The following is a 15,043-nucleotide window of genomic DNA, read 5'->3' as shown; positions in this document are numbered from 1 at the left end:
AAATGCCCTATAAGGATTCCTATTAAGAACTACACTAGCAAATTTGAACCCTATTTTTGGGTTGTAAAGTTGAAATTGTATTGAAGGGTGATGTCGCCATATGGTAATACTGAGTCACCTTTGTTCACGTTATGGTTTGTTTGTGTGCTGTGACCTCAAAAACACAGATTCTTTGACTTCAAGATGTTCAAGATAAATGGGTATGCAAAGATTTTATTTTTTTATCCTTTTTTGGTATATTTTGCAAGCTTTACGAAAGCTCAAGGATTCCCCGGTTGTGAAATGTGTTGTTGTATTACATTTCGATTGGATTATCTTTTTGTTGACAATATTTTCGCAATAAGAGGGTTAAGGTTTTTTTTTAGTTTTAAGACTTACAAAAAAATTACTTTTTGTGACAAACTAGTCAACCCTGGCTTTGTTGCTGCTTCAAAAAAGTTTTATCAAAATTCGATCAGTATTTTTTGCTCAAAATATTAAGAAACAGTAGCCGTTTTTTATCATTAATCTGATCAATATCATTAAACCGTGTAAAACAGACAGACAGACGGACTTTGCCGTATATAATGGACTAGCTGACCCGCGCAACTTCGCTTGCGTCACATAAGAGAGAATGCAGGGACATAATTTTCCCCGTTTTTGTAACATCTTTCGTTGTTACTCTGCTCCTAATGGCCGTAGCGTGATGTTATATAGCCTATAACCTTCCTCGGTAACTGGTCTATCTAACATTGAAAGATTTTTTCAAATCGGACCAGGAGATCCTGAGATTAGCGCGTTCAAACAAACAAACAAACAAACAAACAAACTATTAGTATAGATAATATTAGTATAGATAGAAATAGATTCTATTTAGTCCCGTGGGTGTCAAACAAGTCAGTATCAAATTACTACACACAGACACTAAAGTTAGTCATTCTCCTTATAGGGTGTATTTAGTGGTCTGTAAATAGTAACCGAAGCCGGGTGGCACGATTAGTATAAGTGGAAATTAGTTTTATGATAGTTCTGATTCGATTGTCTGGAAGGAATATGTTTGTGTATTGAAATGATGTTGATAAGGTTCGATTCTCAATGAAGGCATTTTTTTTTTTGTTTTATACAAACAGTATGCGTATCGATAGTCGAGTAATTAACTGGGTGATAGAATCATTCACGAGGTCTCATGTTCGATTCCCTTCTATCTAACATTACGCTAAGACCAATAGGAAGAAGATTCTACATCGCAAAATTGTAAAAGAAACTAATTTAAAGTACTAGCAATTATTACAAATACACAATATACTCCATCTATCTTTCCAAGTGACTGTTACAAACGATTTCCAAACAAATGTTGTACAAATAATGTTATTTAACCAGTTAGTGCTAGTCTGCTTACCCCGTAACAGCGTAACATAACAGGTTAACGTGCCGCCTACGATACTCTTACTAGACTGGTACACCCACTGTACTTAGTGTGGGGACATTGTACATAGCAATACATGGACAATTTATTTAATAGAGCATTTCTAAAAAGCACCCCTTTAAATTCAATCGTTTTTTTTTAAAGACGACTAATAACTGCTCTTGTGTCGCAGGGTCTTTTTGCAAACATGCAAACAACGGCCACAAAGTATAACCAGACCCAAAACAAACTATTTGTGGATCGCACAAATAGTTGTTCCGTGTGGGAATCGAACCCACGACCTTCCGACGCAATGGTAGTGGCGTGGCGACCACCTTAACCACTGCGCCACGGAGGCCGTCAAATCGTTTAGCCATTTATCAATGACTGATACTGAATTAAATGCCAGTTTGGAATAAATTGATGAGAAAAGCTGGCAAGAAATTCTTACCTTTTTTAATAGCAAACTAGTCCTTTATTACAATTTCTGCGTGAGTATAAAATAACATTGGTGAGTGAAGGAGTTGCAATTAATTACCGACTATTGAACTCACTATATCAGTTCAGGTCTTTTGGCCATCACCATGGCCAAGACTGCACTCCTTCAAAAACTATTTTAAACCTCTCACTTTTAACATCTCTTTAAAGATATTTTCCTTCACTTTAAACAAGTGATGATTTCTAATTCACACAACTTCGGAAAGGCATTAGGTTGTTGTCTTAGGTTCGAACCCTCAGACAGTTGCGTGGGATGAGAATGTTTGTACCTCTCAAGTATCACTTCTTGCTAGCGTAAAAATCATGGCTAAATTATATTCTCAATTGTTTTCAACCGTACACATTTTCAGTAGAACCGCGCAACTTCACCCGTGTATAAAATTTCAACCCCTATTTCAAGCACTTAAGGGAACTTTTGTAAGAAGTAGTCTTTGCCGTGCCTTACGAAACACGGAACAACTCGATATATATGTATAAGATGATCACCCATCCACAGAACAACCTCGACAAGCGTAGCTTAACCTCAGAGATCGATCCGCGCGGCTGTTGTTAACTAAGCCACGAGCTCCTCAAACTTGCAAACTGTATACTGCCTTAAAAATAAATACCTGAAAAGGCAGAACGGTCTTCTAAAATAAGCTTGCCAGTTGACAATAAAAGCAATTGTCAGGCACTTCCCATCACTAGCGCGAGGGAAAACTGGACGTATGCCAATTAGTGAGTCAACCAGTTGGCGCGCGTTCGATTCCCGGCCGTGATATGTTTCTCTTATTAACTACACTTTACTTATTTTATACGATTTCTAAATTGTTTGTTTACGTTTTTGTGGTATTTTTGTACTTTCATTTGTTAAAGACCAGTGGTCTATTCTATTAAGTATTGTAGGTCACTGTTACTTGAACATTTCATTAGTAGTCTTTATGTTTTTGAGATTTATTTTCATTACGTGCATGTTTTTCAAATTTTGTCCAAAAGTACCCTTAGTTCTTCCCAAAGGTATAATCTATCACACTGTCTTTAATCCAAATCGGTTCAGCCGTTGTGACGTAAATGAAGAACAAATAAATGTACACTTTGAACCTGTTTTTATTTATTTTTTTAAGTGAATAATCCTGGTTGAATAACAAAATTGTTACTCAAAACTCGAATTGGTATGTCACAAAAAATTGTTAAAATACTCTATTTACAGTTCTAAATCTAGTTTCTGATGAAATATTTATTACTAAGAATGTGTCTATCACCTGCTCATAACCAGCCTTATCCTTCAAACTTGACGGCCCGAGAACCGAACCTGCTACACCGTTACTCGCCATACATAGAGCTAGTTCTGACTGATTTTGTATGGAAATTGAATGGATTAACCTGATTGGTTTGATGGCTTTGTATGGATTAGTCTTGTGAGTGATGTTTTCAATGTGGAATTTGCAATCTTTGGTATATAGTTAGTTATATACAGAGGTATACATATAAGAGGTTTTCCAATGGTGTATTTTGATCATTTTGCATATTGTTATGAACTATATCACTACATATAATAATACATAGATTTATAAACACATTACCCTTCTTTGCATCGCGCAGTCGAGTAAAAATAACGTTCCCTTGCTGTGCTCAAAATCATCTGAACGAATTTTCTGAGCTTTTAATAGTGCGATGTAAAAAATAAATTATTTGTTTACCCGGTGACTTATCTACTTTTTATAATTTTCAAGAAATTAATATAAATTAGAAAAGACCAAGTACTTTGCTCGACTCGGGAATCGAACCCTCATGATCAACAGTTGAATATACAACCGACCGCGCAACAGTTAATAATAATATTAATATAATAATCAACAAACATTCAATTATAAGCAATACACAAATACACAGGTGCAATACACAACTATGTATTACTATGTATTGTGTACACAGATACAAACAGATTGAGGTTATTGCTTCCCGATAAACGTTATCTATGGTTTCCGTGTTGCCTTACCCAGTTATTAGTTAGTATGTATGTTTGTATACATATATATTACTGTGATATACAAATCTATGTCAAACTTGTACTTAGTATGGCTTTGGTACAATTGTTAATTTAACGTAAAGACATCATTAAAGGACATACAATACATGTTTCTTGAGTTGCGATTAATATGGAAGGGTTCCATTCCCATGCGATTTTTTTTATAAAAACGTGTCCTAGGGTTTGTTTGTATTTTATGTCTATTATTTTTGTATGTTTTTAAGCCATTACACAGGTTTAAAGTTAGTAATCTTGGTTGTTTGCAAATTAAATAAAAATATCAATCTCTAAATCACATTAAAGTTTCTAAAAACTTACGTCTACCCCACTAGTCTCATTGAGTTGTCCAATGGTGGGATGACTAAGACAAAAAATAGCGTACCTAAGTTGTCCTATTATGGGACAGACGGGGCCAGTGGTAAAGACCCGTGTCATATAATCTCTACAAAGCTAAACAAAAAACAAAAACGCCAGCCAATTTCTTCAAAACCACCCTTTTTCTAAATCACCACAAATATCTCCTCATTATAAATCACAGCACAGTTCAATGACCCCCGACATCTGATAATGAACAGCGCACACTACGCTATGAATCACTCGTTACTCCAAGCGCTGTGTGCGGTGACCTTGTAACCTATAAAGATTTGACTGTTTTGACTTCCGCTAGTAAAAATAGATTTGTTTTTGGGGTCTGGTTAGGAATTGAATAGGGATCGCTACATACTTTACAAAGATAACCATACTGTTTTGGCCGTAAATTTCCTAATTTATTAAAATTTGCTATAACAATAAGTACGATTAAAGACTGCTTCCATATTTCGGGAATTACTAATGCCACTACCTATCGAATCTAACGTTCGATTCGCTGTTCTGACAAAACCATGAACTAAAAAGAATGGCTGAAAAAGTCCTGAAAAAAAAACGACATATCTATAGGTATCTTGCAGAATTTTAAAATAAATCTGAATAACTTTTTAAAAGCAAAATAGTCCTTTTCAATAATTTTTGTTTCCTACCTATTGTCCCATAGGCCAGGTCAAATTCCATACCATAACACTGTAATATCCATTACTCTATTACGCAAACTAACCTACTTACGCATTGATAAAATAATCCCGGGCGCGGCCGTCAATGTTGCAATACTACTTACAAATTATAATAAACAGTTATTTGTACTGGCCACACTTGACAAGAGTGACAAGTGATAGTTGCGCGGGAGTTGAAAACTAATTAGTTTCGATCTCTTTGATAATAATAATCAATCGACAGACCCATTTCGATTAATATCAGACTGATTGGAAACAAAAAACAATCGTAGTCATTTTGACTGCATTGCACTGGGTTCAAGTTTTTCTTGAGACAATTTTGTGTGATCTGATTTTAATAGAAAGTTACTGTGTGTTGTCAATCTGATCGATATTTAGTAATGTACTCAGAAATAAAGTTATTTCTAATTGCTCATAAACGTTCATGGGGTTTTGGAGAATAAACGGTTTTATCATATCTAAATAACTACATAATAAAGCCGCAGAAAGCAAGCGAACGAGAGGTCTGAAAGTCTAACAGTCTTGTCCAGCATAGGGATACTAATATAGGCTAAATACTAAGAAAACCTAACTACAACTTCGCTTGCGTCACATTAGAGAGAAACTCTACAATTATTTCAAACACGGTTGATGTCAAAAAAGTGTTTTTATTTGCACACAAAATATTTACCCCCGAAAAAAGTCAAAAATACCGTCGAAAAGTGTAAAAAAATACACGAGAGCGTCATAAAGTATAACGTAGAGGGACGTAGAGTGTTTTTTGTGTATCTTGAGATAAGCAGAGACGTAAAACAAACCATGGTCCGTTATCTTAAGTCGCATCGCCAGACGCTACCCCCTGTGGACCCGACCAAATATATTTTCGTGAAATTTGCGCCGTTTCGCTATCACTGCTCCTACTGGTATAGGTTTAGAGCTTATTTAATAGAGATATTTGGGGGAAATAGAAAGAAATATGGTGTAGTTGGTAAAAAAATTGAGATATTTATAGAATGTTTTTTGATTGTATTTAATTTTATGTAAATTTTGTTGCTATTTTCCTTTAAACTATTTTAAAAGTGGAGTCCTTTACAATTGTATGTCCTTTACAATTATATTTTGTCATCATAATATCATATCATACTTCGACTAAACGGAGGAATCCATAATATGCTTGACAAGTTTATTGTAATTTACCCCCGAAATATTGAAGTGCTGAGTGATTTTAAAATATGATACCTGGAAATTGCATAAAATAATTCATAATTGGCAGACAAACATCAAATTTAAACGAATAAATGTATAAATGTAGCCAAAATAGACCTTATTTATTATCCCAAAAGTTAATCCATCGCGAAAAAATGTAATAAAACAATTGAGCAAAATACTTATACAAAATTAACAAACAAAGAACGAGACTTACCGAGGCTAACACAATCCAAGAAAATAATTATTTCCCTCATTACAAATTTACTTTTGTTCACAAAAACTTGTTATAACAAAACAAAACACAACCTTATACCCGGCTAAATGCGGGCTCCTATCTACCCGGTGATCTAACCCGGGTATGATGGTCCGATACGACCGGGATAGGCCCGGTTATCCGGCTAAATCTCGTCAGAGCGATGAACAGGGGAACGATTCACTTGTTTTTTTGATATTTTTTCTTATTTCTCGCGTTTCTTGAGTTTGTTAATAAGAATTTGGATTATGTAGCTGTTTTTATGTTTAGGTATTACTTTTCTTGTTTGGTGTTTGAAGTTAGGCTTTATAGGAATGAACTGCTAAAATTAAATTTTGAATTTTGTACCTCAGACTACAAAAACATTTGGCTGTGGCTTGAAATCATGCAAGCTCCCCATTCATATTTATATTAAAATACGAGACTCTCGTTGATTCAGTGAATAATTGTAGTTAAAATGGTCCTCGAGGATCGACTCCACAATGTCTGTCTGTCTGTGTTTAAGGTTTTCTGAAGAGAAACTTTTTAGAAGTATTTTCTACCTTTCTGCCACTGTAACCAATTTACTGTTACAACAAAATGTAGCTCAAAACTAACGCCATTTCTTACATTTTATCATTTTTGCTACCGGTAACGATCTTTTATAAGCGGATCGTTCAGGAATAGACTCGCGATACGTCCCTTAAAAACTCTTATTCGAAAAAAGGTTGTAATCCATTCGAATTCTTTATTTATTACTTTTACACATTCAAAGATAGCCATTTGAAGATTTTAAAAGGAAATCTCAAAATGTGCCCATTTAAAGCGCCCCAGGGTGACGGAGCCCTTCGTAAAGGGTGCGAATACGTTTTAAAAGGCACATAAGTATAATAAGTATGTAGATTCTATTATGTGTGTCAATCACCCTTCTACCCTTTAACATGTGAAATGGTTTAGGGTTGTGTGTTGTTTTGAAATAAGTATAGTCGACATCGAAGTTTGGTCGTAGTTATTTTGTACAGTTTGAAGTTAAATACAAAATTCAATTCTAGCACTTAATTTAAAAATAGAACCTTTTTAAGCAACCAGTGAAACCACGACCGGCTTGTCGGCTTCCGTAGTGGATTATATCCTATTTTTTACTGATGCTGTCAAATGCAAATATATCTATTCATTACTTAGTAAATAATTTCTGAATGTTTAGACTTTCAGAAATACAGAGGACCTAAGGCATTTTTTTTAATGAAATATAATCTTGAATTGCCACATAATTTCCATGTCACAATATTAGTTACAGTACTCCTCCGCAACGGCTTGACCGATTCTCATGAAATTTTGTAAGCATATTGAGTAGGTCTGAGAATCGGCCAACATCTATTTTTCATACCCCATATTTTTTTTAAATTTGCAAACGTTTGGCGGATCAACTAATCTACTATAAAAAATACTAAATAATTCGATCCTATATCTTGTACAGACGTTTTCGTAGCAAGTAACAATTAACCGGACAGTTAACTATCCGTCCCCTATTGTCCGGCAGTTAGTTAAGTTAACATCTCTGCAATTACTCTATCAACGCAATCGTCTTTGTGTTAAGTGATCATTAAGTACTTATCACTCGCTTTGTCGTTGACGCTTTGTTTTTCATTTGGACTCTTGTAAAATGTAGGGTTGTAGAGCTATTTGTTATGACACATGGGACTAAGATTGATAATGGCGAAACTTGGTGGTATTTCATACCTTGTAATACCTTCAGGTATTACAGGCCTATTATTATGTATGTGTGGTTTACATATATGTAAACGCAATATCTCAAACATATAGTGCATATCTGACTGATTTGTGTCTGCAGTACAATATTTGTAGATATTGTGTAAATCGTAACATATAATACAATGTTGCTCAACTAAAAATCAAAATTCGTCGCTTTGGGGAAAGGCGAAGAAATAAAAAAAAGAAGATTATAATCTATATGAATAAAGATACTTAATTATTACAAGCTAACTGAACTTTATGTAAGTACAATTTTCATAAATTAAAAATCCAAATGTTTGATCTTTTAAACAAAACAATTTAGTTCTTTCGGTCCTACGAAAAATACAGTTCCTGAAACCAAAATGTTGTTTATTTCAAAAATCTTCAAACAACAATGGAAAATATTCCGTACACAATATCTTACAGCTATCACAGCATTTCTCCTAACGACATACTCGCGTCAATGCGGGAATCCTTCACCACCGGGAGTCAGGAGTCACGCCATTATATACTCGCTGACACAGCTATGTACGACTTATGTAACATGCTCCGTAGATCACAGTGTGATTTATACACGAAAAATATTGGGAGGAATCGAATTGTTGAGTGTTTTTGTAAGTGTAGATTTTGAGCTGTGTTGTGGTGTTCTGCTTTGATGAAGGTTGTTATTTAAATTAGTATCAAAATTCAGAAGTTATATTTTATACTGTTAATTTTAAAAAAATATTTTAATGTTTTATGTCTAATTTTGATGTTATTAACCCTTTTTCTTTTTAAAAAATAGTATCTATACAGAATCTAAACTGAAAGCTGTAAAATTCGTAATAGGTTATCGCTTAATGTTTGGTATCGTTATCGTTGAACTCCGAAACTGCAGTCTTTTATAACAAGATATGTATGAAGCAATGGAAGTTAGTAAGGATCGCACTGAATGATGATCTCGGGTCACTGCTTACCCCTTTGGCAAAAAGGCGTGATATTGTGAATGTATGTATTTACTACATACATAATTACATGAATCATTCCTTACTACCGTTTACCTAAATAGGTAAAGTCCAAAGAACCCTCAATAAGACGATCACTACAATATTTTCTCCTTCATATAATGTCATACAAGACCGCTGATATATTTATTAGAGCAAGTGTAATGTACACTGGTGTCTTCACATTCCACTTGCTCGTGTGACGTCGGGAAGCCGCGGTCATTCCTGCGGTTATAACGTATCAGACGAACGAACATGTCGATCAGAGAACAAGCTTACGTATAGCTAAATTGCGAGTTTGGCATTGAAATATTGTTACTTTTTCTTTTAAATTCATTTACATTTTTTATAGTCAATTATTTCTTTGGAAATGGATATTTCGAATCTATGTTTATTAAATAAAAAGACTTTTTATATACCTTAGTCACCTAATTTTGTTAAGAGACAAAACTTTCTACAAATTACAGAAAATCAATGCTTAAAAAATATAAATTAATACTTTTATATTAATACTTCTTGATTTTTCAGCTCAAATTTAACATTAAACATAACAAAAACACTCAAAAGATCATAAAATCCTTGAATATTTTAAAGGCAAAAAGTAAGAAAAGAAATGATATAGTTTTTATTTTGAACAAAATGTCTAATGTCCATCTATCTATCTATCGTAGATTGCTACTTGTAAGCTTGTTCTCTACACAGATAACAGTGTGGTTAGCATCCTATGCGGTAACATAAGCCGCGTGGCAAGGTCACACTTACAACCCGTCCTTGTGAGGTCACTGTCAGTCTGCCTAAAGACCGGTCTAATATAAACACTGGTCTAGACTCTTATATACCTTGAGTGATGTTTGAATAGGTGAGATAAGAGAAGAAGAATAGCCGACATACTTATCGGAGATTTTTGTAAAGTGTGAATAATATAGGTTTATCACGATATCACGCACTTGAAAATATGTTATATTTTTACCCGTATATTTTGGTAATAGATCATTTACAATGATTACCCTCTATTTGTTGGAATATCAGTATATTTTAAAACGTGTTGTGTCATATTATACCGTCATTATACGTCATTTATGCTTTCATATTGAGTAAGACTTATCCGCCTTTTACAGTATTTTTTATAATATCAAATTTAATATCTTATACATATTATTATATTCGGAGATTATTTAGTAACTTGCAGTAACGTGATCGGTGGTTAAATCGCAATAGTCTCGCCCCCAGTTAATTTTTATACTTTTATTTAGCGTGTCCCACTGCTGAGCAAAGGCCTCTCCCCTAAACTTCCAGTCTCCTTGGTCGCTTGCTGCGTCCGGCAAACCCACAATAGTGAACTAACATATAATATTTGTTTCCAGCGCGTCCGTACATTCACATCGTCCCTCGATGAGCTGGCCGGGCGCGTGCAAGCCGCGGAGGCAGCTCGCTCGTCGTGGCGCGGGCCCGGCGACGCGCGCGATGCCCGCGCACAGCTCGACGCGGTGTCCCGCGCGCGAGCCCAGCTCCCCCCCCTCAGACGACTGGCTGATGAGCTTCATGCTCAAGCACAGCAGCTCGCGAGAGATAAGATACAGCTGCCCGATCATTTGTTGGCTAGACTTGATGATTTGAATACGAGGTATGTACTTTCATGCTTGTTGATTTGGTAAAAAATGGAAATTGTAATGCTTAAAAACGCTTTCTGGGTACACTGATCAAATTTTTGGCATTTAACTATTTATTAAATTTTTCAACAGAATCCAATGACAAGCCATTTAATATAGTATACACTTTGTGGGTTTTTTTCAAAGGTGAAAATTATTAAACCCAAAATATATTCCACTTATCTAACTTGGTTTTCATCTAAAAATCTTTCAAAGATATTGTAATTAAAAGATCGATTTTTGTATTTGTTTGAACTACCCTCAACCTAAAATATATTGTACCAGCCATTATTATCTACGGGAACGCTCAGCAATGACTTTGTTATTTTTTTTTTTACTTTTGATAGTCAGCTAGCAGTCATTCAATTCAACACCGATTTTAAACACACACAAACTTGCGAAAATTACTTATGCAATTTTTTAACCACCTTCTTCATTCTCAGGGTATCAGGCCTGGTCTCCGGCGGCGAGGAGCGAGTGAGGCAGCTAGCTGGTGTCGCCAGGGACGGTGGGGCTGGTGCCGCCCAGGGCTTCCTCGCCGGCTCCGTGGAGACACCCTGGGAGAGAGCCGTCACACCCGCTAATGTACCTTATTATATCAAGTAAGTTAACTTTGCTCTTACTTCCTTCACCTTTTACTAAAAATATGTTTCTGCAGTAGATCTTACGCTTTTAAGAACGGATATGAGAAACGCCATATAACGACAGTGAAAAGGACTTTAAAAATGAAAACTAAGACTTTTTTTGTAGTACCTAGTCCATTCTCTATATGAAATGTCTTTAATTCACAATTAGATGAACAGCTTAAGGGTACACGAGAGACTTAATAGAAAAAAACTTCATAGAAAAAGTCGTAAGTGTCAGTGTCATAATGTTTTTATGTGTAAAACTTATAGTTTTGTTTTTTCCTCAGCCATGAATTGGAAACGACCCACTGGGATCACCCGAAGATGATCGACCTGATGAACTCACTGGCCGATTTGAACGAGGTTCGATTCTCGGCATACAGAACAGCACTGAAATTAAGAACAGTACAGAAGGCATTGTGCAGTAAGTAGAAAAAATATGTTCTCGTTGTCAAGCTATTAGGAGTAATGTAGTTACATACATACAAAAGTAGTAAATTGAGAAGTAATGATTTTTAGTTTATCTAATTTTGAATTTCCGGCATTATTTACGTAGTAGGTATAAATCACTCAAGTCTGAGGTGGGTTTAACCTGAAGTTCTGCGATGAGAAACTACCGCAAAGCCAATAATTAAGTTTTGCTTAAATTTTGACCTTTAAGTAAATCAGAACATTTTGAAATATTAACGTCGTTTCAATCATTTGAAATAGATATAATCAGAGCAATGACAATGATGATAGGTGACTATTATGCAATGTATTTTGTATAAGGTTTTCTAAATAATATCTTCTTATTTCAGTGCACATGCTACAATTGCCTGCTGCTCTCGAAGCGTTCGACTCTCATGGTCTTCGCGCACAGAACGACCGTCTCATCGATATACCTGATATGATTACCGTGCTCACTTCTCTTTATGAGGTATGTATAACAACAAGTGACTTGCACCTGCTTTCGTCTAGGATTAGGACTCCCAAGCACTACTTGGTACGTCGTCAATCGTTATCAGTGAAAACAAATTGGACCTTCATACATAAATATGTATTTTTCTTCCGCGCGGTTCGGCTCGCATGTTATTTGGCTCAGGAGTTTTGTAATCTCCATACTAAATTTTGAACAAACGGGCTATAACTGTACAGCACATGTAACATTTACGTCTATTCATATTTTGAGCAAATCTGCTTGCCGTTAGTTTAACTAATTACTTTGTTTTCGTTAATAAAATATGAATCTTCGTTTGTCAGGTGATCGCAGCAGAAAACCCAAGCCTAGTCAACGTGCCACTCTGCCTGGATCTGTCGATCAACTGGTTGCTGAACGTGTACGACAGCCAAAGGACCGGCCAGATCAGGGTGCTGAGCTTCAAGGTCGGCCTCGTGCTGCTGTGCAAGGGACATCTTGAAGAAAAGTATAGGTAAGCAAATACTATACGTCCTAATATGTTCTCTGCAATTGAAAATAGATAAAAGGCTTTGAGTACAGTACGACCAAAATTTAAAGAGAAAACTTAATGATCTACATTTTTCGGAGCAAAATATGCTGGAGAGTTTAAATCCCTCTTTTTCGTTGTAGTCCTCTGAGTACATAAGGTTTGAGGTATTTGTAGTTAGTTACATAGTAAACACTTATTATATTCTTATGTAAGATACATCAAGTCTATAACGAAAATGTTCTTTTTCAGATATCTATTCCGATTGATAGCCGACCCGTCATGTAGAGCTGACCAAAGAAAACTTGGATTATTACTGCACGATTGTATACAAGTAAGTTATACTCTACTTTTCACATAACCAACAATTAAATACCTAAAAACTAAAGAAATTTTAATGTAAGTAGTTGAAAGTCCAGTATCAAAGGTAACATTTCCTAAATGTTTTATTTCCTAGGTACCTCGACAACTAGGTGAAGTGGCTGCATTCGGAGGGTCCAACATTGAACCCTCTGTGAGGAGCTGCTTCGAGCAGGCGTCTGCTGCTACCAAAGAAGGAGGAAACAAGGGAGGCACTCTTGATAGGAAAGTTGGTGAGTAATACTATCAAATTGTAGATTAATTGGTAGCATTTAACGCAAGGTTAATTAAATTCTATCCAAGAAAGGCTTTTGTACAAGACGAAATCTTGAAAAAAATACTGCAGATCCAACAAATGGCTCTAACTGGAATGAAACCAATAAAAATCTAGTCTGTTGGCTTAAAGAATGACAACTAGCTACATACTAAAAGTAATATAATGTACCTAACTTTTAGGTAAAAAATTATAAAAAAAATATCATACACGATATTAACACAACATACAATTCGTCTCCAACTTGTAATATAATTCAACAAACTTAAACACATTTTCATCACAGATAAAGAAAAGGAAAAAGAAGAGCCAGTTAAAGAGAAGACCCTGGAGCGCGACGCGGACGGTCAGCTGCAGTACATCGAGGCGTTCCACTTCCTCCAGTGGCTGCAGAAGGAGCCGCAGTCCATGGTGTGGCTGCCGGTGCTGCACCGCCTCGCCGCCGCAGAGACCGCCAAGCATCAGGCCAAGTGCAACATCTGCAAGGAGTACCCTATCATTGGGTTCAGGTAGGAAAACATGCTAATCAATTGCATTTATACATTCACTCACACATTCATTCATTCATTCGAACTCGTCTTTAATCCCATTCACTCACACAGTCGTCACTCATTCACTCATTCATTCATAACTCACTCATTCACTCATTCATTCATAACTCACTCATTCACTCACTCGTTCACTTATTCTTTCACTCACACAGTCGTCACTCATTCACTCGTTCACTCATTCACTCACTCGTTCAATCAAACGTTCACTCATTCACTCACTCGTTCACTCATTCACTCACTCGTTCACTCATTCACTCACTCACTCACTCATTTACCCACTCATTCACTCACTCAATCAATCACTCGAACCCTCATCTTCTTAAATTCTCATTTATTCGTCACTCATTCATTAAATCATTCACTCACACATTCATTAAATCATTCACTCATTCATTACATCATTCGCTATTTCATTAAATCTTTTATTCAATCATTCACTCATTCATTCACTCACTCATTCGCTCACTCATTCACTCACTCATTCGTTCACTCATTCACTCACTCATTCACTCACTCATTCACTCACTCATTCACTCACTCATTCACTCACTCATTCACTCACTCATTCACTCACTCATTCACTCACTCATTCACTCACTCATTCACTCACTCATTCACTCACTCATTCACTCACTCATTCACTCACTCATTCACTCATTCCATAATTTCACATAGCTTACCCCTGAACCTTAATTATAATTTTATATTTTTAACTTTCAGATACCGTTGCCTGAAATGTTTCAACTTCGACATGTGTCAGAAGTGTTTCTTCAACGGACGCAAGGCCAAGAACCACAAGTTGACACATCCCATGCAGGAATATTGCACTGCCGTAAGTTTTCACTGCTATAGTACTGTTTTATGTGTGTAAAACGAGTTTTCTTGCCAATTTTATGAGTATTTATTCGACTACTAAAGTAAAATAGTGTTTTCTTTGGTATGAACAGCTCTTCTAATTTATAGATTTACGTTCAAATGTATAAAATGTACAAAAAGGGACATGCTTTAGGAAGCACAAACATTTAAACTGATGTTTTATTATGATTTGAACCTTTTACTTTT

The 15,043-nt window shown here is 35.6% G+C and overlaps 1 protein-coding gene across 8 annotated transcripts in view; it reads left to right on the top strand.

The window, feature by feature from the left end:
• Window positions 1–15,043, top strand: part of Dys (Dystrophin) — a 595,099-nt gene that overhangs the window by 573,079 nt on the left and 6,977 nt on the right. For all 8 annotated transcript variants that reach the window (XM_076128368.1, XM_076128365.1, XM_076128371.1 and 5 more), the window contains 9 exons: window positions 10,459–10,718; window positions 11,187–11,345; window positions 11,657–11,793; window positions 12,170–12,288; window positions 12,612–12,781; window positions 13,049–13,130; window positions 13,254–13,389; window positions 13,717–13,939; window positions 14,702–14,813. In XM_076128368.1, coding sequence (XP_075984483.1) covers window positions 10,459–10,718; window positions 11,187–11,345; window positions 11,657–11,793; window positions 12,170–12,288; window positions 12,612–12,781; window positions 13,049–13,130; window positions 13,254–13,389; window positions 13,717–13,939; window positions 14,702–14,813 — 1,398 coding nt within the window. The remainder of the gene's footprint in view (window positions 1–10,458; window positions 10,719–11,186; window positions 11,346–11,656; window positions 11,794–12,169; window positions 12,289–12,611; window positions 12,782–13,048; window positions 13,131–13,253; window positions 13,390–13,716; window positions 13,940–14,701; window positions 14,814–15,043) is intronic.

This window comes from Anticarsia gemmatalis, chromosome 21 (genome assembly GCF_050436995.1).
Source record: "Anticarsia gemmatalis isolate Benzon Research Colony breed Stoneville strain chromosome 21, ilAntGemm2 primary, whole genome shotgun sequence".
In the NCBI taxonomy this organism is placed as follows: domain Eukaryota; kingdom Metazoa; phylum Arthropoda; class Insecta; order Lepidoptera; family Erebidae; genus Anticarsia; species Anticarsia gemmatalis.
The sequence above is the reverse complement of the archived record's forward strand: the minus strand, read 5'-3'. Positions and strand labels throughout refer to the sequence as shown.